The 25,123-nt window shown below is 43.6% G+C and overlaps 1 protein-coding gene across 6 annotated transcripts in view; it reads right to left on the bottom strand.

Annotated features, from left to right (window-relative positions):
- Positions 1–1,423: 1,423 nt before the first annotated feature.
- Positions 1,424–25,123, bottom strand: part of SSH2 (slingshot protein phosphatase 2) — a 251,276-nt gene continuing 227,576 nt past the window's right edge. For all 6 annotated transcript variants that reach the window (XM_086686415.1, XM_086686416.1, XM_086686417.1 and 3 more), the window contains 4 exons: positions 24,452–24,598; positions 20,982–21,182; positions 11,019–11,853; positions 1,424–8,406 (listed from right to left, as the gene is read on the bottom strand). In XM_086686415.1, coding sequence (XP_086542541.1) covers positions 6,361–8,406; positions 11,019–11,853; positions 20,982–21,182; positions 24,452–24,598 — 3,229 coding nt within the window. In that variant the 3' untranslated portion in view covers positions 1,424–6,360. The remainder of the gene's footprint in view (positions 8,407–11,018; positions 11,854–20,981; positions 21,183–24,451; positions 24,599–25,123) is intronic.

The raw sequence follows: 25,123 nt of genomic DNA, 5'->3' as shown, positions 1-25,123 counted from the left end.
AGGGGCTCCATCTCACAAACTGTGAGATCATGACCTGAGTGGAAGTCAAGAGTCAGATGCTTAACTGACTGAGCCATCCAGGTGCCGGGAGCACTGCATTCTAGACACAAGAGTTTGAGACTAGGAAGCAGGATTCTTTTAATCCATCCTGCCTTCAGTTCTATCATCTGAGAGGAGGGGTGCTCTCCAGGTACAGGAGCAGGGAGTTGCAATAATTACCTGGACCAGGCATATGTCAGCCCTGCCCTCTGGCTTTCTTCAGAGCGCCAAAGACTGACAGAGAGCAGGGTGGGTGGAGCCAAGGCATAAAGAACTAATTAGCAGGAGAAGCCACTGGGTTTGGTGCTTTCCTGTGTGGTTAACCATTTGAACTATTAGCTGAGCTCTGAACTACAATCTGTAGAAGACAAGCATGGATTCCATTTTTCATAAAGTCATTTTCTGGGAGAGGTGGCCTGGGAACTTAGACATGATTTGGTTCGTTTGCTTTGGCTAGAAAGACTGAGCTTATCTAGACAGATTGGTGACTCTGGGAACCCCTAGAAAATCTGTGAAATGACCTTGCCTCCATTATCATGCATTCTGGCACTCCAGCCAGAGCCCAGTGATGTGCCCTTTCTACTTGATTTGGATAATTCAGAAAGCAGCAGGCAGACTTCATCTTAGTTCAAGGCAGTGTTTCCTCTGGAAACTTCAGTACATTGTTAGCAATTTGGAAACTGAGCTTTCCCTAGACAGTAGTGCTTCCTTGTATATGATGACTGGTACCACTAAATAGCTCCTGAAGGGTCTATGGAGGAGTGGGATTAGTGGAGAATCTCTCCTCCCACACCCTGCCTGTTTTAGAGAACTGCCAGTTGACCTCATCTCCCTTCTTCCACTATTGACATTCAATGCTTCTAATCGCAGGAGGGGGTTAAGAGCTTGTACTTCATTAGAAAGTCATACCTCATTTCTGGAAACCACTCAGTGAGCTGAGGTGGCTTGTGCTCAAAGTTTGTGAGCTCTATCTCACTAATGTCCAGCGGTCAGCCACCCAGAAAATCTAGTCCCTGATGGGGCAGGTCACAGCAGCTGTCCCAGAGCAGTCGCTCTGTACCACACATGGCAGAGGAATTTTTGGTTCCTTTGCTTATTCATTCTCCTAACATTCAGGTGACCAGGCCAAGTTCCCGCTTGGTCACTTGATTGGAGGCACAATGTCTGAAATAATCTTTAGTGATTCTATTGCCCATCCAGTCTTTACTTTGTGGGAGGTAGAAAGTTAAGATCCATACCCTCCCCCCCCACCCCCACTGAGTTCAGCTGTTAAGGATGTGCATGATGGAGATCAGTGAGAATCGTTCCATGTTTATCATCAGTGTTCTCTTCCAATCCCTTCACCTGCTCCAGCACCACCCCACTTTTGCTGATCAAGTACACATTTCATCTTCAAAATAAAAATTTATTTAATCTGTAACAAGAACATTGAATCTGCACATTTGCGCACAAGTTCACATTTAAAAACAGCAGAGCACATCAGTAATAAAAAAAATCTATAATACAAGTGGAACATCCCAACCACCAGGAAGATTAAGGAAGGAGATGAGACCACTCTATATTCTGCTTCAAATGCCTCAGAAAGGTCCCAGAGATTCCAGGGAGCACCTGCTTTATTTAATAAAACGTGAGCATAAAAGTTTGGACTGGCCTGGGGCAAAGGTAACAGTCAGTGGGAGAGTCTTTTGGACTTATTTCCTACATTTAAAACAAGTCCTACCAAATAAAGTACAAAGAAAGAAAAAAAAGGCACCTCAAGCTATGCCAGGCAAACCAAAATCCAATAAAACATAAAAACCAAACAATTCCCTGTGGGCCTGTTGATTGAGAATCATTTCAGGGCCAGTTACCCAGTTTCCAGATTGGGTCATCAGCTTGAAGTAAGCCCTGGGTATTAGCTCTGCATGTGTAGAGGACACTGCCACCAGTGTCGCTGTGAGGACACAGATGGCAGCACTAGTCATATACCCTCTGAGGCATCTTGAAGCCAATGAGGGATGATTCCAGTTTAGAAATCCTGTCCTAGATCTCTGGGGCACTGAGAAAGTGAGGCTGGTTTTCTTTTCATAGCAGGAGCCAGGCCCGGTCACCCTCCACTTCCAGGCTGGAAAAGTACAGAAGCACCTTGCAATAGCTCTCCATGGCATCAAGGAACCCCAAAGCCCTGGGACAGGGTTAGGAGTGTGCAGCTTCCTGCTCTGGTGGCAGGCTTTTCCTAATGTGGGTGTTAGAGGAGTTGAGGCAGCAAATACATTTATGCCTAATACATGCCTTGACCTTTTAGTCTGGAAGGGAAAACAAGGTCCAAGATACTTTCAAGTTGGACTGGTGCTGAAAGAGCTACAATTTCACCTACCATCAAAAAAAAAAAAAAAAAAAAGGCAAAACAAAACTGGACAAAAATGACACTAGCCATTCACTGTTATAACCATCACTGTAAGACACACCATCACTGACTGAGGAAATGACGATTTCCATACAGAGTGTTAAACAGGAGTGTGGGACACAGATGGAAAAATTAGCTCCAGGTCCTCCCCATGTACCAACCAGTGGGCTGACCACTCTGGCCTTGCTTTGTGTGAGGACTCACAGGACAGCCAGGGCTGGGTGCCTGGAGGAGGATACTGAGTGGCTATCAAGATGATGCATGTTTTAATTATCACAATGTAAACAAAGTATCCACAAATAGTTGTCAAAAAGAGCCAAAGAATGGCTTTATTTAAAAAATTTTTCAATGCCCTTAAAAGTGACCCTCTTTGCATAATGCTTTCTTAAAAGAAAACAACTCCCACAAAAACATCTTTACCAAACATGCTTAGATCACTTTAAACTGAAATCCTCAGATGGAACGGGTGAAGATTTCTGTGAGCTGCTGTCTCAGAAACTTCAGGTCTATCCAAAAGTAACTGTCTGGGGCCTTTCAGCAGGAGGGGACCTCAGAGCCTGGGCTGTCTTCCTCAGGCTGTCCTTGGAGTGCTTGGTAGTTCCCCAAATGAGAAAGAATTGGGATAAAGGTATAGAATCAGGAAAATGATAAAGAGCCTGAAGAGCCCGGGATGCTAAGAATGATCCCGAACATTAAGAATCTGAAAGGCAACCAAAATGAGGAGATGATGATTACTCCACTACAGTACTATAGTTCTACTATAGTATATACCACTCCTAAGTGTTTCTAAAATCCAGAACGGGTTGGGGTTTCTCTCCTTCCTACTGACCAGGTAACCCTCCAGATTACAGCTCTAAAGTGTGCTCCTGGGGCTTTTACCCCCTGCACCAAAATGTTATTTTATATTTGCACGTGTGCACACACATACACACTTACTCTCTCCTCCAGAGTAACTTGAGAGCCAGACTATGGTGGCTTTCAAAATAAAGAGAGCAAGAGGTCAAGATTTTTCCTACTCCTGTCCATCTACCAGACCTGCTGTTCCAGGTCTGAGTTTTCCATGAACGGAAAAGAGAAATAGGCCACCCAAGACTATCAGAAAGTTTGAAGACAAGAAAGTCCGAGAAGTCCTTGAGAGCGCTCATCATGTACTTCCCCTGGACCTCGCTCAGCTATGCAAATAACACAAGAACACTCAGTTGTGGGAGTTTTGAGAGGGCTGGCAAAACCCCATGGCAAGGTTGAATTACAGGCCCTGTGTAGAAGATGTTTATTTAAGCAGGTAAATTAAGTGATTAAAAAAAAAAAAAAAAAAAAGGAAGGCAGAGCAAGACTATTTCCTTTTCCTTTTCTAAAAAGACATCTTCACAGCATTAGAGGATCTCTTCCCCATCTTTGTTCTTACTTAATGCAGGGATAGGGAGCGTTCAACACGACTGCAGGGGAGTAGAGAGAACAGTGCAATACTGTTGATCTTGCTTGTACTTAATGTGAGGGATGTCACCATTTCAAAGGGCTAATGAGGGGGCACCACTCTCTTCACCTCTCACCCCACCACAACTTTCTGTCTTTTCTCCATCAATAATGGCGGTGGTGGAAGTGCCTCAACAAGACAGGGCCGTTTAGATGGATGAACCCTGGAAATTCATAACCCTGTCTTGCAAGCCTCCTCACACTGGTACATACCACCTAAAAAAACACTTCATAACATATTAAATATCCAGGAACCACAAAGCCATGTGGATGATACATGTGAACATGTAAGGAAACTATTTAGGGACAGCACAGGTACACAAAATTACTACATCATAAAGACACTAGAGCGGGAGGCTTCTGTCCAATCCACCTCCTGGCAGCAATGTCAGACCCAACCATGGCTTCCACACAGCGACTGGATTCACAGCTCCCCTGGAGCATCTGTGAATGGCCTCAGTCCACCTCTCTGTAGCAGGTCACCCTGCTACCTGCCCCCACCAAACTCCAGCCTCTGACATTCCCTTGACAGTCTAGGTATCCACCTTTTCCTCTCAGTGCTGTGATGAACCAAAAAACCAAAACTCAACTCTGTACTTGGTCAATCTCTCAGCAAGGTGGACATCAACCAGAGCCAACAGAAGCAAATGTGCAAACCTCTTCAGTTCTGATGAGCTGCAGAGGGTGTTTCATTCCAGGCTAAATGCTTCTTGCAAGCAGCTGAAATAAGCTTGTTTATGGCAAGTGCTCCTGTGTTAAGGATCTCCACAATAGCAGCAAAGCAACAGCATCCTAAATGGAGTCATAATGGGTGCCTGCCCCTGGTGGGGGGGGGGGGCCTCCCCACAACCTTTCAGCCCAATCCACATGAGAAGCTTCCACCCTGGGCCAGCAGTAACACTCACAGACTCCTTGGCTGTGGTTCAGCTACTAGCAAACAACCTACCCTGGGATTTCAGTCTCAAAGAGAAATCAGACTTCAGTCAAACTGTGATCTAATGGGAGCCTTTAGGGGTTTCTCTGAGGAGGAAGATACTAACACATAATTTGGCAGGAGCTGGCGATTAGAAGTCTCCATTTAAACAATTAAAACCACCATCAACATATTCTGCAGATTCCTACCAACACCCATCAGTTTTATTTCTGTGCTGTGTGTTTTCTCCAGTTGCAGCTTTACTTCTTCTTAAAAAGAATAAATCAAAAAGATCTTACGACATCAACAACAAAACACTGTAAGAAAGTGACAACATTATGTACATAAATACTGTGTATAAGCTAGAGAAATGACAAATCTTCAGGAAAATAAAAAAAACAACAACCCATGTCAAGTGTTAACAGTGATAACATTGGTAAGAAAACTTTGCATTCAATGGAGGTTATACATAGGTAATGTAACAATTCAAATATCATCTATGAAAAAAAAAAGGCAGCACTGAAGAAACAGCATGAAGGAGGAAAGTAAACTGGAAAAAAATATGGCCATTAAACTCAGAAGGCCCACAGAATTATTCAAGTAATGGAAGTGTTAAAACCCTATGTAATGTATTCATTTTACAAGAACACACTGACTTTCAATTGCTGTTTTTCAAACCTGTCCCTATTACGTTTTGGTTGAAAGGATCTTGCATTTCCTGGCAGGGAGGGCCAGGATGACCACCTACGTGGAGCCCACTGATCCAGCCTCTCCAGACTGCGCCTCCTCCTTCTCCTATGCGTTCCTCTACACAGGACCCCTCGGGTTTCATTTGGGGTTCACTTTGAATTTAAAAATTATGTGTTTGGGGGGAAAAACCCTATTTGCTTGCTAAGTTTACGAAGCCAGCCACTATTGTGCCTTTCTGTGATGATATACTCTGGAATACCAGAAGAAGTGGATTCTGGAAGACCCCTTCGAAAGCACAGCGGAATTTGCCAACTTGGGGAATTCCTGGTGGGCGGGGGCCCAAGGCTCAGAGACTTGTGGCTGCCCTTCGGCCCAATCTCAGGCTTTGGGTCTGAAGACCAAACCATCATCACACAGGCCCAGGGGAAGAGGAGCATTTCCAATTCCCAGCTTCCTCCCCACCCTCCCCATCTGCTTCCTTCTGCAAGCAAGCAAGCAAGCAAGCAAGCAAGCAAGCAAGCAAGCAAGAGTGCTTTTTCTCAGAGGGCAAAAATGAGGAGCCGATGGGAGCTGATTGAAAAACAGCAATTTGCCTTTGATAACGGTGCTCTTTGAAAATGAGTATTTTTTGAGGTTTGATTTTTCGAAAAATAAAAAAAATGATAAAATGGTCTTGCTGTCCAAATCAATCTCTCACGCACACATACACAGAGAAAAAAACCCTAACCCTGCATGCGCCAGGAACAGTAAAATGACCAAAATATTATAAAATTAACCAATAAAGTGCATGTTCTTTACATATTACACCTGCCCCTTTTACAAACATTTCTTTTAGAAAGTCACATGTGTAGGCTCAGAATCACATGGTATTATAGAAGGGGTTGGTTGTCCGTTTTTTATCATTTGCTTTTTTCAGTCTCCTAAGGGGGTGAGTTCTGCCGTGCTGCTGACGGGGCGCCACAGCCAGCCCGGGAGCCGGGCCTGCACGCTGAAGTCCCTGGGGTTGTAGCAAAGGAAGGCCTCCTTCAGAACTAGTCAATTTGGGTTCTGCCCTGGGGAGCAAACACTGCTGACCGTAACCAAATTCTTTGGCATACTGTACGATAGGCTTCTCCACTGGCTTGCTCTGAGCGATACACTCTGTAGTTTTGAGTTGCTCTATAAAATACTTGGTGGGCTCTAGGTTCTGGGAGGCATCTGGGTTTTCTGAGGACTCCTGGGCCTCCATGGCATGCATGCCTGAGTCTGTTCTGATGAAGGGCTGAAGCAGTTTGAGATGAGAGGGCTCAGAGGAGACAGGCTCTCTATCTGATAAACAGTCTTTACAGAGGTCCAAGTAACCTAACTTGGCAAGGGAAGCTGAATGCCGCATTTGGGCTGTTTTGGTGAGTCCTGCCTGGCAGATCGCTCGGGACTCGATATCTTTAGTGCGCTCTTTCACCACACTGAGGCTATGGCTGACACTCTTCATACTGTCACTACTAGAGCTATGTGGGGGTTGACAGGCTGCAGGTAATGGGTCCAGTTTTTCTTGTAACTCCCCAATATTATCACCAAGTTTGCTTAGGTCTTCACTCCTTAACAGAGAGCCCTCATACGGCACTTCACTGCCACTGGAGAGTGCACCGTCCAGACCTTCTTCCCAGTCGCCCTGCTCCAAAGAGGGCTCGTTGTCTGTGGTGCTGCTTTGCTCTGTGAAGCCTTCCAGGTGAACTACGGTCCGGGAATGTGCGTAATCCAAGCTGGCAGACGGTACATGGGTTGTGTGACTGACAAAAGGTGTTCCTGTCTCCAGTGCCACTGACAGGCTGTTGTCCCAGTCTTCAGGGCTGCTCAGGGTAGAGGTCAGGTTGGTGGGACTGTCGTGCTCAGGAGAGGAAGAATGAGGCAGAGGTAGCAGTGTGGGGTGTAGAGCAGGCTGGTCGGGGCCCAGAGTCCTGTTCAGATTTTCATCCAGTGTACAGAGGACGGTGATGGAATTCTCCCTTTTCACGCTCCTCAGTCCTTGCTCCCCACTCTTTTCGCTGGTGGCTCTTTCACCCCCTTGCTCAGTGTGACTGGGTGACATAATGATTTCGATCTTCTTGGGAAGGGAAAGAGGGACCGACTGTGTCTCAGATCCCTGGCATGAAACCACAGTCCTCGGATCCTTCAGGACTCCTTCCAGCTTTGTTCTAATATCTGACCCTGGGTACTCTTGAAACTCCAGCGGCTCAGGTGCTGGAACAATGGCATTTTGCTCGGAATGGGGCAGCAGGCCAGCCTCAGACCCACTGCATTTCCCTTTGCCCTTGTTAGTCTCTGGTTCCTTGGGGACAAAAGAATGTTCTAGGGTAGCTTCATCACTCTTCCCTTTTGGTGCTAGGTCTGCCACAGAAGACTCATTCTTGGAATTCTTGCGGATGGACAATGAGGTACAACCAGGGGCAGCACCATGGTGCTCTTGCTCCTGTCGCAAGCGTTCTTCAAACTCCAAGGTGGCTCGCCTCACAGACCCAGGGCACCACTTGGCACCCGGGTGCATCCCTGGGCCCCAGAGTTCTTGTTCCTCCTCAGCTGGTTCTTCTTCTTCCAACTCTGTGGTGAATGAGTGTGTAGTCAGGCAGCCTTCTAGGTCCCACTTCCCTGAGTCTTTGGCTAGTTCAGGCTGGGCTGTGTAGGAACCTTCATTCTGCTCCAGATTTCCAGGTTTGTTCTCCAGGGCCTGGGCCCTCTCCAGGGGCAGCTCATGGATGGTGTGCTTCTTTGGTGTATGGCATGGGTTGGACAGGATGTCTCCTTTCAGTTGAATCTGTCCAACTCCTTGACTGATGGATTCGATCTCAGTGACGATTTCTTTGACTGAAATTGCATTTTCTGAGTGAGATTGCATGAAGATATCTGGGCTGACCAGCTCTGAGATTGCCTAGGGAGAAACAGTGAGATGGTTATGGCAAAGTGCAGTCTAATTAAAAATGCCAGATGTTGTGCTTATTAATCTTCTAATCCAGGAGAACCTTCTGGCTATGAGGACACAAATCACAGAGTGCCTGGGACTGTCCTCTGGCCATCTGTTTTGTCATACAAGAAAAAAAACAGACTCATTAAAGGCAGAGATACAAAATTAGTTACAGGTTGAATCACTGCCTACTAAACTTTTGTTCTGTTTACTCAAACAGAATTCTGACCCAATATCTTGTTCCAAAAATGAACAGCAGATAGCCTTGGAGGTTCCTATAATCCTTACTTTCCTAAGATTATTAGCGTTCAGGATTTAGGCCATATTGGGGTAGATGAGATTTTTCTTTTCTGGCCTATCAACTTCCAGTTGGATTCTTTTTTTTTTTAAATGTTTGTTTGTTTGTTTATTTATTTATTTATTTATTTAGAGAGCGCGAGCTAGCGAGTGCGGGGGAGGGCACAGAGGAAGACACAGAATCTGAAGCAGGCTCCAGGCTCTGAGCTGTCAGCACAGAGCCCAACACGGGGCTTGAACTCATGCACCATGAGATCATGACCTAAGCTGAAGTCAGACACTTAACCGACTGACCCACCCAGGCGCCCCTCAACTTCCACTTTGATTCTAACCTTATTTAAGAAAAGGAGTTCCATTCAAGGGTTCAGTGGCCACCTTCAACATGCCCAGTGATAGGGCGAGATGGATGAGGTTATCATCTAATGCCTGATTTGGAGACTCACTGCTCCCTTCTCTCCTCTGTCCTGCCAGCTTTCCTCCTGATCCTCCCGCTGCACCTCCTGGCAGTAGCATTCCAGCACATGAGGGCACTCTGCACCTGATCACACAATTTCCAAGTTTGACATGGCTCCTTCTGGGAAAGGTTTACTTGGCTTATGCAGCCATATGCCTGAGCAACTTAGAAACTGTGACTCTCTGACATTTTACTGTTCTACCAGTTACAATTCCTAGATGGATTTAGAACAAGGCAAAAGAAAACTGGCCAATACAAAATCAAGTCCTATGGGTGGGGGGGGGAAGATAAGGATTTCAAAATCTGGAAATGGCCATTGGACATCTCTTTTTTTTTTTTTTTCCAACGTTTATTTATTTTTGGGACAGAGAGAGACAGAGCATGAACGGGGGAGGGGCAGAGAGAGAGGGAGACACAGAATCGGAAACAGGCTCCAGGCTCTGAGCCATCAGCCCAGAGCCCGATGCGGGGCTCGAACCCACGGACCGCGAGATCGTGACCTGGCTGAAGTCAGACGCTTAACCGACTGCGCCACCCAGGCGCCCCATGGACATCTCTTAAAGTGGCATCATGATAGCCATCAATCTGCTTTGTTAACATTTTTATAAGCCTTCAACATATAATATTTCCATAGGAATTGTTTTGGTCTTTCTCCTTCAAGAGAAAGTCAGAACTAGTACAAACTAACAAGGTCAGTTATGCCTTTGGGAGAAATCTCCTGGGACATTAGGCAGAGGTAAACTAGCCAAGACTGGGAGAGAAGCCACAGTGAGCCCAGTGTGTGCATGGGCTGTGGAGAGTGCTCATATGACTAGGGACTTTGCAGAAAAGCTATTTCTGTCAGAGCTGCTACACCCACTGGTCCAAAGGAGAGCTCAAGCATTCTGATTTTCCAGTAGAGAGAAGACAGCAGCAGAGGCAATGAATGTCCTGGGATAGCTGAGATAGAGAAAAGATAAGTAATGGACAAGGTGGTAAATATAAGTAGATAGATATCAGGAGATATCAAAATGTAGTCACTCCCACTGAAACCATTAAGTGAAATTTGGCAGGTGAGAGTAAATCTGTCATCATTTACTTCCCAACTACTGTATTATATTGATCTAAGATACCATTATTGTTTTTAAGATGCATCCCAATTTCAGAAGTGTCAAAATGAGAATAAGTGTGAGTCTTAGCATTGATGATACACAGTAATTCTTTCCCTGGGCTCCTAAGAGTTCATATGCTACAGAGAAGAATCCAGGGATTCTGTCTGCTCTCAATCATTTCCTCAAACCATCCCCCAAGTCTTGGATACTACAGGGTCTGAGATGAGGAACAATCCAGAAACATTATTAATAGCATCATCATCAAGAACTCAGCATTGGTTCCTACTCTAACAACTATTCACACATATCTAGTCTTTGCATTTTCTGAGACAGAAAGAATTTCCCAAACAAATCCATCTCCACAAAAAGGCCTTACTCATTATCCCAGACACTTCATTATTGGCAAGATCTGGTCTGAACTGCAGAGGATCAGGGAAGGGACCTCTCCTTGTGCAGGCAGGACATTCATTTTGACTAATCCCTTCTTCCCACATCCCCTCTCAGAAGTGCTTCTAAAAACACCAAAAATCTGGAAAGATAAGTTTCTCAAAAGGCAATGGATTAAAAAAAAATTTTAATCCTAAGTTTTTAAGGCAAGTCTCGGCTATAGAGTCTCTCCCGTACTGCCTTCCTAAATCTTTAGCAACATCAAAAACACAACGAACAGAGCAGACTCTCAACTATTTTATCTTCAAAGAGAACTTCATTAGGTAGAAAACTATAAAGACAGTTTTTACCTTTGACTGTTCCTCATCTATTGAAGATTCTTCAGATGCATGGGGAGTATTACTCAAAGAGCTGCTTCTCTGGTCGTCAGCTGTCACTTCAGAAGGGGTTACTTCTACCACTGAGAGTCGACAGGTCTCACCCCTTCCTCCACCCAGTTCTTCCATCCTTGAGTGAGAAAAAGATCGAGACCGGGTTTCTTGGGAAAGCTCTACAAACTTCTCTAGGGCGCTAAAAAAATCAATGCGATCTGTACTGAAATCTGAGACTTCAGCCTGGCAAGTGGGTTGGGGGCTCGGTGATTCAGGATCAGGGGACATGGGAAGGTCTTTCAGGCGAGATGTCAATTCTTCCAGAGGCAGTAAGTGGACGTTCACATCTGTTTTCAGCGCATCTGTCTCCAGATCTTCCACTGTTAAGTCTGGGAACTTGTTGGCAATTTCTGGGGCCTGTCCAGGTTGGATTAAGGCTTTGGATGCATGGCAGTTGTCAAGAGGGAATTTTGATTCATTGAGACAACACCCTGATGAGCATCCATTGATGTCATTTAGGTTTAATTCATCTTCAATCTGTCCGGCATGAAATTCCCTAGAAGTAAACTCCAAGCAGATCATTCTTTCTTTGGTACACAGGCCCTTCTGATTTTCATCTTGTGGGACAACATGTTCCACAAAGACGGGAGGTATGGGTGGGTGACTCTCCATGGTCTTCACCTCGGCAATCTGGTCTGCTGAGGTGGTGATCTCCTTCTTGTTGAGTTCTAGCCCTGGTTTGCAGATAGGTTCGTGGTGGTCTGAGAGGTCGCTATCTGAATGAGATCTCCAGAGCTTGTTATGTCGCTGTTTGCTGTGGAGGACATACACAGGAAATGCCTCACTCTGGTTTGTGAAATCAACCAACACCCACCCAGGAAATCGCTCCCAGATAATATTAAATCTTAACCTGCAAAATGCTTTGTTAATACCCAGTGGAAGAAGTAGGCAATAAACATTTGTAAAGATGCTCAATTTGGGGCACCTGGGTGATTCAGTTGGTTGAGGATTCGACTCTTGATTTTGGCTCAGGTCATGATCTCATGGTTTGTGAGATCGGGCCCCAAGTCAGGTTTGTGTGTACAGCCCGGAACTTGCTTGGGATTCTGTCTTCCTCTCTGCCCCTCCCTAACTTATATCTGTCTCTCTCAAAATAAATAAATAAAGTTAAAAAAAAGATGCTCTATTTAACTAATAGCAAAATACAAAAACAAAACAAAAATCAATATGATATCTGATTTTTTACCTATCAGACTGACAAGAGCTAAAATGGTTAACAGCTAGTGTTGATGATGGCATAGCCAGACAAGCCCTCTCACATACAGTTGGTAGGAATGGGAACTGTAAAATCTTGAGTACAATCTGACAATAGCTCTCAAAATTTAACCCTTTACCCAGCAATCAATTCTTTTAAGGATTGATTTTTCTTGGAGAAATACAACTATAGGTGCACAAAGATACAAAGATGTTTACTATATAATACTATGGTACTAAAGGATCAGACACGAAAAAGAAAGGATTTATTAAAAAAACTTTTTTTTAATGTTTATTTATTGATTGATAGATTTTTTGAGAGACAGAAAGACAGACAGACACAGAGAGACAGAGTGAGACAGAGTACGAGCAGGGGAGGGGCAGGGAGAGAAAGAGACACAGAATCCGAAGAAGGCTCCGGGCTCCAAGCTGTCAGCACAGAGCCTGACGCAGGTTTCAAACCCATGAACCGTGAGATCATGACCTGAGCTGAAGTTGGATGCCCAACCGACTGAGCCACCCAGGTGCCTCAAAAAAGAGGATTTATTTGAAATACAGTCCATATACCCACATGCTACAGGTACTTTAGTAGAATGTTGTCCAAGATGAGTGAAAGAGCATGCTGACCACATTTGGAATGGTCAGTTCCCAGGTTAATAAGTACAGGAAAATATTTGGAGGTACATCATCAAATTGGTAACAGGGTTTCTTTCAAGGAAGGCAGAATACTTTTGGAGAGGGCTTTACTGTCTTTACTCTGTATTTCTATAAGTTTTAAAATTTAAAAATGAGCATGTTTAACATTAATAACCGGGGAGGGGGAAACTAAAACAAAATAGCACCTAAACAATACAAAGAGAAATATTCTATTGGAGCTCATTCCAAGTTCTCATAATTTGGATAAAGAGCTGATACACAGTTAATCACTGAAGTAGAAATGTGAGGAGGGTGGTAATCTTTCTTGAATTAGAAATCAAAGATGAGGCTAATAAATCCACAAAGGTTGGTAACAGAATGGAAGAGGATATGCATAAAGTATAGGCTTCTTCCATAAGGATCTCTGGATAAAAACCATCAAGCTGAGGTGACACCTGGAAAAGCAGGTGGCCCAAAGGAAGATCACACACACAGATCCATCCTTTAGCTCATTTTACAGAGAGAAGGTCTGATGGGATGAAATTTTAGTTGATACCATATTCTCTAACAAGGGAGCAGTTTCCAAAGCCCTAGCCAAAAAGAAAAAGGTGATGGCCCTGTGGCTGGTCAGAATCACCTGCCCAGGAAACAGGTCCCTTATTTAGGGGTGTGGTTTCCATGACTTACAAGTTGATGAAGAATTACCTAACTGCAGGGTGGAATGGGAAACAGCCCAAAACAATTTACCGCCTGCTCAGGGCCACGCCTGCCTATGAATCTCTGCCAGGTCATGCGCCTGCACTAATGTGAACCCCTGTTTGTTCTCAGCTCTGCACCTGCTCTCAGCTCCCCCTGTCTGGCTGTGGCTTGGGTGGGGCTCTGACTCAGGCCTGCACAGCAGAAGAGTGCTTTTCTGAGTAGGGAACAGGTCATTCTGTTTATGAAGACAAGCTATAATCAATAGCAGGGAGAAAGATAGGGTTTTCACCCTTTCCAAGCTGCATGAACTCTAGCCACCCCTAGGAGGAGACAACATATCACACTTCCCAAACAAGTGAGTGACTGTGGGAGGGGCAAGCTGAATGGTTGGATAGGTGGGGCTTAAATTGTACATTGTGATCAACAGAGGCCAATGTGCTTCCCTTTAAAGTTTCCTTTGTATCTGGACACTCTTGTTTCCTGACCTACATATGGCTCTGTTCTCCAATTTCTATCCCTCACCCATCATGATGATGTTCAAACCTGCACCAAGACCACTCAGCCCCCATGGCAGGACAATTCCTGTGATGCAGATGACTGGGAAGACAAGGAGTAGCTGTTCTCACCTTTCTAAGAACAGCTTATCTTATCAGTCAACAGGCAAATGGGATTTTTCTCATGATCCCAAGAGCCTTCCAAAGTATGATTTTTTTGAAACTGCCTGCAAATCACTAATCAATCAGGAGGGAATGAGACTAAAATTACACTAATAGGTACCAACAGCATATGTTTCAGAGGAAGTGGCTGATGTTACAGTTGCTTTCTTTGCCCAGCAGGGATTTCATTCTCTTCCTGGGGGAGATAATCATCAGAAAATATTAGGTCAGGGCTCTGGAATTAAACTGACACCTTCTTGTAAAGGAGAAAGAAAAATCCCAATCCAAAGATAGGTCTGATTCCACTGCCTTTTTCACTTTTGCAATAGCACCTGCAGGGAGAGTGGTGGGCAGCTCTTTGATACAAACAAGGCACTCATTACCATGGCCTTTGAAGCACTGCTACTCCAGGGCCCCTTCCTGCTCCCCTCCCTCCTCCTCCTCCCACCTCAGAGATTGGTAAACTCTGTCCTGAATTTTGTACTTATCATCTTCTTTCTTTATAGTGTCGACATGTTGTGTTTTTGTAAAAATTTTTTAATGTTCATTTATTTTTGAGGGGGGGGGGGAGAATGAACACCTGAAGTTGGAAGGGGCAGAGAGAGGGAGACACAGAATCTGAAGTAGGTTCCAGGATCTGAGCTGTCAGCACAGAGCCTGATGCGAGGCTTGAACCCACAGAATGGCGAGATCATGACCTGAACTGAAGTCAGACGCTTAACCGCTGAGCCACCCAGGTGCCCCGACAGGTTGTGTTCTTAATACACTGCCTAGTTTTGTATGTTGTAAACTTATATAATGAAACCATACTCTATGTATGGATTCTCCTGTAACTGCTTTTTGCCTACACTGTTTCTAAGATTCATCAGGAGCGCCAGGGTGACTCAGTGGGTTGAGCTCAGCTCAGATCATGATCTTGTGGTTTGTGAGTTAGAGCCCCGAGTCGGGCTCTGTGCGGACAGCTCAGAGGCTGGAGCCTGCTTCAGATTGTGTCTCCCTCTCTCTCTGCCCCTCCCCGGCTCCCACTCAGTCTCTCTGTCTCTAAAAGAAATAAACATTAAAAAAACAAGATTCATCAGTGTGTATAGCTATAATTTCAGCGAGTATGATGAATATGCCACGGTTTATGTATCCATCTGTTGCTGAACAGTTTTGGCTACTACAAGTAGCACTGTCATGGACATTCCTGTACTTGGGGCATACTTTGGTTTCTAAAAGATGCTATATATATGAGAAGAAAAGGTGGGTCATAGGGCATACGTGCATCATCAGTTTTACTCAGTAACACCAAACTGTTTTCCAGTGCTGCTTTTTCCAAGCCAGCTTATTCTGATGCTCCATCAGTGGTAGGATAGATATAAGACATTAGATTGTATTTATTATTTTAAACTGTTAATGTTTAAATTCAGCTGACTCCTTCCATCTATTTCAGGTAGGCACCAAATAAACAAGTTGTCAAAAAGAACTTCAGAGTTGGTTTGTGGCCTGGATGATGCAAAGAAGTCTCAGGTTCTTTTCTCCCCTGAGTGACTGTGGGCCTAAATTTGTATTCACATAAACACACTGACACACACATAAGATGACTGGGTCATTCTGGGCAAGAATTTGGCCTTTTACTTCATAAATGAATAGTAAGGAAATCTAATGACCGGACGCATATGATATCCCATTCTCTTGCCTCTAATTTGCTTTCTTCTTGTCACATGTTTGGTAAAGCACTAACCTACCTTGTTTGAGAAAGGTATATAGAAGAAAATACTGCTAAAAATGGGGTATCGGTTATAGTAAAATCAGAGTGTTTATGGTTACTTTTTAGGGCATGAGGCAGCCTGAAGAAAGGAGGAAGAAGAAAGAGAAAAAACACCAACCGAGCACGTTCTGTGTGGTGTGCATGGTCGTAAATGCTTTAAGATTATTTCACTGAAGGGGCACCTGGGTGGCTCAGTTGGTTAAGCATCTGACTCTTGATTTCAACTCAGGACATGATCTCATGGTTCGTGAGTTTGAGCCCTGCACTGGGCTCTGTGCTGACAGCGCAGAGCCTGCCTGGGACTCTCTCTTTCTCTCTGCATTTCCCGCTTGTGCTCTCTCTCAAAAATAAAACAAAAACCTAAAAGATGATTTCACTAAAAAGCTATTAAGAAAATCCTTTAAATCTCAATTGTGAATTGGGTGCATTTTTGGGTTCCCTTCTGCTGACTGACCACTGTGCACCAGCTAACTAGACTTCAATGTGTCCACCAGCAAAGCTGGGGAGTGTAAAAGACACCTCTGCCTCTTCTGGCCCTGGTGACAGGGGCGTTCAAAGAATCAGAACTGACATCCATGAAGACATGTGGCATGAACTCTCCCTGGCTATAACCCAGTGTTTCTTCTCTGCTCTTTGTACACAGGAACCTAATCTCATAGACACATGGTCCAGCTTGCAAATGACTGAAATCTGAACTTGTCTAACGGAACATAAATCTGCCAGATACCTGCATGATCAGAGTACAGAATAACAAACAGGGATGTTGGCAGTTTAATGGAGGGTTTCGACACACACGTATACACATACACACATGCGCATGCATGCACACACACAGCCTCTTCCTGTCTCACTCTCATCCCCCAGCTATAATAACAGAAAAAATAAAGTTAGATATAAACAGTTACCAGTGGCCTTATGATACCCTCACTTTTAGGTCTAAAGGATTATATTAAATATTAGTCTTCCCTAGGCTCCTAAAGACATACTGAAATATGCAAAAAGTCCCTTGCATTTCAGACAGGTGGTCACTGTTAGGCCCATACCCTCACATCTGATCAAGAGACTATAACCAATTCATAAGTCACTTACCGGGGCCTGGCATCACTTTGGTAAACTTCACTTCTACCAAGACATCAAAGTACTGAGAGCTAACACACCCTCAAACAGAAGGCTGCCACCTCAAGTTAAGTACCCAGTGCCTCCCTAGACAACCATGGGGCTAGAGAATGCTAGGATCAGGGCTCTATCTTTTTGGGAAAACCACCACATACTTCCTGGGAGAAGATGTGGAATACAAGATCAAAGCACCTCCACAGGAAATGGATTTCTTTGCAAACACAATGAATGGAATTTTTCGAAGGACTTTCCTCTTCTGGCTACCTAAGCTGCCAGGTAACTGATAGAGCTTCAGGCAGTTCCAGGAGTCTGGGGCTTTTCTCTCTTTGCTCTTCTAAGCAGGCAGGTCCTAGAGTAGCACTTTACAGCTGGGCAAGAGTCTGCTGGGCCCAATTCACTTGGCAGCTAGTTCAGCAGTAGTCTACAAGTGCTGTTTCTTAACAACACACCAGAGACTGCAGACCCTAATGGCTGTACACCCAGCAGGCACTCCCACTTTTTCCTAACTCGCAGAGGCCTGATTTGGTTTGGGTATTCACTGTTCCATGGGAGCCCCAGCAGGAGACAGTATGGAGGGAGAAGAGTAGGGACAGGCCACTTATTCCCCTAGCTCCCTCCCCACAGGGCCACTTCAGGCTGGTGTGTCCCTTGACTGAAGGTTATTTCTCCTCTCTGAAGGTACCTCTTTTTTCAGGAGTCTCCTTCTAGGTTCTAGTAACTGCTCCCTCCCTCTTTGGGCCTAGCAGCTATTACCAAACAGCTCTGCTGATCCAAGTCCCTTGATTCCACCACAACCCCACACCTCTGTAAAAAGTAGCTTTATAAAAAGCCCTTCTCAAATAATCCTAATCCGAGTATGCGGTTTCTTGTTGAAATCCCAAGTGACGGAGGTATTTCACTACTTGCAGCTAAAAGCAGTTTGTATGATATTCCTAGAACTAAGATTCTAGTTCTTAAAATCCAGGAAATATCACAATATAGGAAATTCCATGACCACTTCCTAATCTAGTTTCTTTTTTTTTTTAATGTTTAATTTTATTTATTTTGGCGGGGGGAGGGGCAGGGAGAGTGGGAGAGAGAATCCAAAGCAGGTTCCTCGCTGCCAGCACAGAGCCTGATGTGGGGCTGGAACCCATGAACCATGAGATCATGACCTGAGCCGAAATCAAGAGCTGGATGCTTAACCAGCTGAGCCACCCAGGCGCCCTCCTATTCTAGTTTCTTTTTTTTTAAAAAATTTTTTTTTTTTTTCAACGTTTATTTTTGGGACAGAGAGAGACAGAGCATGAACGGGGGAGGGGCAGAGAGAGAGGGAGACACAGAGTCGGAAACAGGCTCCAGGCTCCGAGCCATCAGCCCAGAGCCCGATGCGGGGCTCGAACTCACGGACCGCGAGATCGTGACCTGGCTGAAGTCGGACGCTTAACCGACTGCGCCACCCAGGCGCCCCTCCTATTCTAGTTTCTAATGGACTTACTGTGTCTGTGGGTGGTAGAAGGAGGATGAAATAAATGGCACATGTATATGTCTGTTTTCTGGGAGCCTTGGAGAAAGGAGATGATGGGAATCCCATCAGAATAACCCTTACCAGCATAGAGTATACATTTATACATGTTTTTATTTACAAAAACCTTGTGAGATAGGGTTCTTGATTTTCATTTTGTAGATGGGGTCAGGTGAGGATCACGACTGTGAAGTAACTTCTCAAAGTTCCAGCAAGGGGATGAACCAGAGATGGAAACCAGATCTACTGACTCAGATTCTGTGGTTTTCTCATTCCTCAGGGCTTGCCTCTCCCTCCATGAATCAAGCCCAGAAAGGCAGGATGGAAGAGAAATGGAAAGGAAGAGGCAGTTGTGATTTGTGGATTTATGCTGCCCTTCTTATCCTCATCTAAGATTTTTCTGAAGTTCCTTTAACATCTAAGAAAAACCACATATGCTAAAAAAACCCAACCCAACAGCTTGCAGTAGCCTGGGATTCCAGAATAAATACTGAAATTGGCAGGACACATAGTATCCTTGCTCTTGATGGGTCACGTGAGGACACTGCCTAACATCCGTCATGTGTGTGTCTGGGAACATACAATATTTATGTCTCATCCAGCACTCAGATGCCTCCTTCTTGTGCCAAAAAGAACTGCTGTGTCCTACCTTCTGATCTAATCTAAAAATGTCATCAAAATCTGGCCCCAAAGACCTATAAATTCTTTTTAAGTGGAGGAGACTTGAGTATCCTCCCAGCCTCCTCAAAGAATGGCTCAGATGAAATCATGCCAAGTACTGAGTAAACGGGAGGGGTTTTTTAGTGGAAACCATAATGCTACGCTGTGGCTGCATTTTCACAATACTTCGGGGGTGGGAGGGTGGTCCCTCTGCCTGGATAGGCTGGAAGGCTATTTAACATTTTGTTCAGGGGAAACACAGCCCAGATTCAACAGTCAAGACCAAGTCATGAGACTCACTAGAGGCAAACTCTGGCACCAGCCCCAACTGCTTCTAGGCAGCTGTGCCTTCATTTGAACAAAACCACCTAGAACATGCCCACATGGAAAAAACAAAGCAAAATCTAGCACTGCACAGAACTTTAGCATGTGGCATCTCAGGAAACTGATGCTTAAATCCAGTTTAATACATGAATCTTTTTCTCTGAAAGCAGTGAAGATGGTATCACTTAGATGTGTAATCTAAAAAAGCCAAACAGAGAAAGAGAGAAGAGAGTGGTGGTATATTAGGGGGTAGAGGATGGGGGAAATGGGGTGATGCTGGTCAAAGGGTACAAACTTCCAGTTATAAGAGTAACAAATTCTGGGGATCTAATGTACAGCCTGGAGATTATAGCTCATAACACTGTATCATATACTCCAGCGTTGCTAAGAGAGATCCTAAATATTTTCACCACACACAAAAAATGGTAATTATGTTAAAGGGATGGAGATGTTAGCTAATGGTACGGTGATAATCAGTTTGCAATATATAAGTGTATCAAATCAACACAGTGGACACCTTAAACTTACACAATGTTATAGGTCAATTCCATCTCAATAAAGCTAGGGTAGGGGTTAAATGATGGCTAAGCAGTATAACTGTTGAGTATGTGTTGCTATAGTTAAAAAAAAAAAAAAAGAAAAAAAAGAAAAAAAAGACCGGTTATTAGGTGAAGAGGTAGACTGAAGAATAGCTTTTGTGAGAAAATATCCATCAATATATGTGGTAAGACTTGGAGAACACGTAAGATAATGTTGATTGCTGTATGTGGATATTGAATTTATAAATGATTTTTCTCTTTGTATTGTCTGCATTTTTGCAAAGCATATATATAAAAGCAGAGGGAAAGATTTTTAAAAAGAAAACAAGAGAGCTATTTCCGGGAAGTGCCTTCATACCCCAAATCTGATTTGTCACGTGACCAAAATTTTGAAGACGACTCACTGAAACCAAGCACTGAAAAAAATAATGCCAAAAATTTCTAAGAATTTCATCTATGCTTAGCATTTCTTTGGGAGCAAGAAGTACCCATTTTGATAAGGTAGCTGTATCTGGCCTTAGATGATGTTGAGAAATGTTTATGATAATCAGCACCTAGTTGAGAACTAAAGTAAGAGAACAGTATTTCCACCTTTCAGTTTAAAAGTCTTTAAACACTCAATCTTCCATACTAATCTTAAATGCTTGTACTTATTTTTTAAAAACTAGATTGAGAGAAGTTTCAATTTTCAAAATGTATCACATATCCAAATTAGGTTGAAAACTAGCTGCAGGGAAGGACATTTTACCTTGGTCCAAGGAGTATAACAGAGGGAAGATCTGAGAAAGTCACTGCAGGACTCACCTGGCCAGCAAGATGCCCTGGTACTCTTCCAGTTGTCTCATGAAGCTGGGGTTGGGCTTGGTCACTGTTCGCCTTTCCTTCACGTAGTCATAGGCTCGGTCCAGATTCCAGCCATATTCCTTCATTGCGTAGGCAATCACAGTGGAGGCTGAGCGACTCACCCCCATTTTGCAGTGCACAAGGCATTTAGATCCATGTTTCCTAGGTTGGGGGATTGAGGTACACAGAAAAACACTATAGTGAGTACATTTTAAAAGCTAGGTTCTAAATGTTTCCAAGTCTCCTGTCGCCCTTCCATTTTCTTTCAATCCATCCTACCTTAGTGTACTTGTATACATGTATAGTCAAATATGCAGGGAGGGTAGGCAATTCTAGTGTACTCAAACAATATTCAATGTTAATATTAATTCTTTTTAATTTATTCAAGCAAACATTTACCAGGCAACCATCATATGTAAGACAATGTATAAGGTCCTGGGATGCAAAGTTAAGTAAATCTTCTAAAGGGTAGGGGGTTCAGTGGGAGAAACAGATAATTAAAATGGTAACTGCAATGACAGTTGATCACAGATTGTGAGGGGAAGAATTTTCAATTTAGAGGCTGGACTCCACTTTATGTGTTTGGAGGCCAGTCCCCGCACCGTCTCAGGGACATGTTTCAAGGCTGGCACCTCTTGAGTTAAGAGTGTGACAGTGATTCATCTAATTCATCCAAATGTTCGGAGTTGCTTCTAGTTCAAGTTCCAGTAAAGGTTCTGCCCCTGGAGGAAAGCACAAAACAAACGAAACTAACCCTCCTCTTTACTCAGATGTAGCCCTAGATATTATTTTTCACCACACTACCACCCTGTTCGGCCTAGGGGCTGGCTAGACAATCTGTGAGGTTAGATGGGACCATGTGATGCCCTATGTGACTTTCTTAGTGAGGAGGGTGGAATGATTAACTACCTGTTGTTTTAATGGAGTGGAAGAAAGAGAAAACAAAGTTACCATAAAGTGACACTAAGAAACAAACAAAACCCTTTAGTCTTAACATGCCAGAGCTCATTACGCTGGATATGAACATTACTCAGTTATGCTACTTCTCTAATAACACAATGTGTGACACAGAGTAAGTCTTCAAATATTTACCAAATATATGAACAAACTTAGGGGTAGTCTGCTGTTAGAGCTGTCAGCTGTTAAGTAAAAATATTTTAAAATATGGAAAAAAGAATGGTTACTCTTTTTACCAGTATACATGGGCTAAAAAAATCCTTCCCAAGTGGCTATTCCAATAAGTTAAAAAAAAAAAAAAAAAAAAAAAAAAAGAGTACATCGCCTAATAGGGAAACCTATTCATTCACTCATTCACTATATCACAGTAGACAAGCTTCCTTCCAGAAGCTTGTAATTCTTCTGTTGGAGATAGATACACATTGAAGAGTTAAGTACAATGCAAGGAGACATGAGGTTCTGTGCCAAAATGAGTGAACCAGATAAGTGATAGGAAGAAAGAGAATGGTTGGTAATAATGGTCTGGAATAACTGAAATAGTCTAAAAAGGAAGGTAAGATTAACCTGCTACCCATCATTTAGAGGCAAAATTTTGGAGTCCATACGTTGGTGCAGGTGTTTGTCTGTGTGTGCTTAGATGATCCCAACTGACTAGGATATTGTTTTGTTTATGACACCACAGGGTTTTCATTTAAACTACAGTGCACAGTGACTCAGACTGAAGTTCAGACATGTGCTCTATATTTTTCCATCAAGCTCTGACATCAAATTTCAGGTCTATACCTGCAGGCTTTGAAGGTACTCAAAGTTGGACAGTTTTAAGAAAAATACAATTATAAAACCCACCCACATAAAATCATTTCTTCATTTTGAACTGGGCTTTTTCAGTGGATGGCTTGTAACTCACATACTGAAAGATTTGAAGTCAGTTCTCACCTAATCCAACTTCATCTTTCAGTTCTGGCCACACACTTCCCCTATCTCTCCCATCCCTCCCTGAGCCAGTTGTCTAGATTAAGTCTGGTATCACTTTAGGAATCCTAAACTCACCCATATGTAGGTTGTGTCTGGAATTCAGGGCCCTGATTTGGATGAAATACATGAGGTGTCCAGGGGGCCATTTAAGGAGGCACTCACTCACAGACGCTGACCCACACTTGCATGGGCCTGAGCAGGAGGGCCCGCTTACAGCAACCTGGGTGCCTCACATATCTCACCTCAATCCCAGCCCTGCTGAAATTGGCTTTTCTTTTCACGGGGACTGGGGCCTCATCTGAACTCTAGCCTCTTTGGCAGTGATCCTGACAACTGGCCTGGTCTTTTCCAGTCTCCTTTGCTCAAGGACCTAGACTATATACTAGATGGACTCTGAAATAAGACATGATCTCAGGTTCAAGTCCTATCTTCACCACTTGTTACTTAACCTCTCTGAACCTCATCTCTACAGTCTGTCCCCATCTCTACAAAAGGATGACAGCACATGCCTCTCTAGGTTTTGGAAAATATTACATAAGAGAATATGGGTAAAGTATCTGGCATGCAGTAAGCATGCCATGAGTGGTATTATTGAGAACAATTTCATAGGCTTCAAAAATATAAAACACTCAGGTGTTAGCTAAGGACTGAGAGTATGGGCTCAAAGCTAGTGTAGGAGGATTCAGGGTAACTAAGAGGAAGGACTTCTTGACTATGGAGGGTCTGCAGAGAGATGTGGAATCAGTGCTGAAGGAGGACTTTAAAAACAGAAGTGCTTCTCATCTGCCATGGATGATTTGGATGTGGTCCCATTGAAGAGGGCAGCTCGGCCAGCATGCTCATTTACAGTTCCTTCTACTGAAGGAATATGTAGGATTGGCAAGGAAATCCCCAGGGACTTAAAAAAAAAAAATTAGTGCTGACATAGTACTAATTAATATTAAACACTAAATTAATACTATTAAATAGTTTCACTAAAAGGACCAATTTAAAGATGACATCAACAGAAGGGCCAGAGAAAAATTTCACTATTTAGAGTACCATAAAAGTAAAGTAAAAGAATGAGAAGGCTTCCAAACCCCACTACGTGTCTCCTCGTCTTCAGGAAGAAGAGCTTTCTGTGCTCCGCCCATGTGGGGCAATTTCTATTACACAACTTTCAAATGTCCACCTTGACAACTTAATCATTTCATTCAGAATTTCTTCCTTCTCTTATTCTTATTTCTTTTGCAGCAGCTTAGGTTTATTTTCCCTAATTTTGTGCTCAATGGAAACAGTCAACATGAGGTGATCTTCTTCCAGGGGCTTCATCTACTTACAGGAAAAGGATGAAGTCTCTAGTCAACTCTTCCCTAGGATTAAGGAATCTCAGTGTCCTTTTTCTCTTTACTTCCTTCTCCCTGAGTATAGTCAAGCAGGTTATCTATAGCTTTAGGCCTTACCCATGGATGGTGCACAAGGAACACAGGTCAGAATATGTGTGTGGGACCATTACTCACTTTGCTTTAGAGATGAATTTGTAAGTGTCATTCCAGTAAGCCAGGAGATCCGTTGCCTCTTCGTCATATACGCGGATGTTATGATACTCAAAGACTCCTGGGAAGAAGTTATCTATCTCTCGAGTGACATTCAAGATATAGCGCACCCTGTGAGGAAACCAAGGGAGAATATGGGCTCTACTACTAGGTTCCTCTTGAGTTGTTAAAATTACCAGAAACATAGTTTATTCTTTGGAAGTCATTTGTATTAAATCAGGACTATTAACATCTACCTCAAGGAAAAAAAAAAAAAACAGGAAAGGGAAAAATCTCCTTTACCTTTCTAAATGTCACATTTTGCTCTATTACTCTCTCTAAACTACAAGAAAGGCAAAAGAGGTGAGGGATGGGAGGGTCAGAGGAAAGTTGGACCTGAAACTCTCTTAACTCTCTAAGCTGCATTCCTGGCTACCACAGCAGGCGATGTGTCTGAGTTCTCCCATACCGAGAGGCTTGCAGAAAAGGGTTTCTGTATCACAAATTTCTTCTGCTCTCTCTCTCTCACTGCACAACTTCAAGAAATGCTTGGGTCTAGTTTGCCACAAGGTTATCTTTTCTCAGTGCTGTGTGGACTTAAACATCACTGGAGTTTACTCCAGCAACACAACACAGACTTACTTATTTCTCTCTGTA

Source organism: Puma concolor, chromosome E1 (genome assembly GCF_028749965.1).
Source record: "Puma concolor isolate L17-30 chromosome E1, mPumCon1.1.hap2, whole genome shotgun sequence".
Classification (NCBI taxonomy): Eukaryota; Metazoa; Chordata; class Mammalia; order Carnivora; family Felidae; genus Puma; species Puma concolor.
This window is presented reverse-complemented; position numbering and strand designations above follow the sequence as displayed.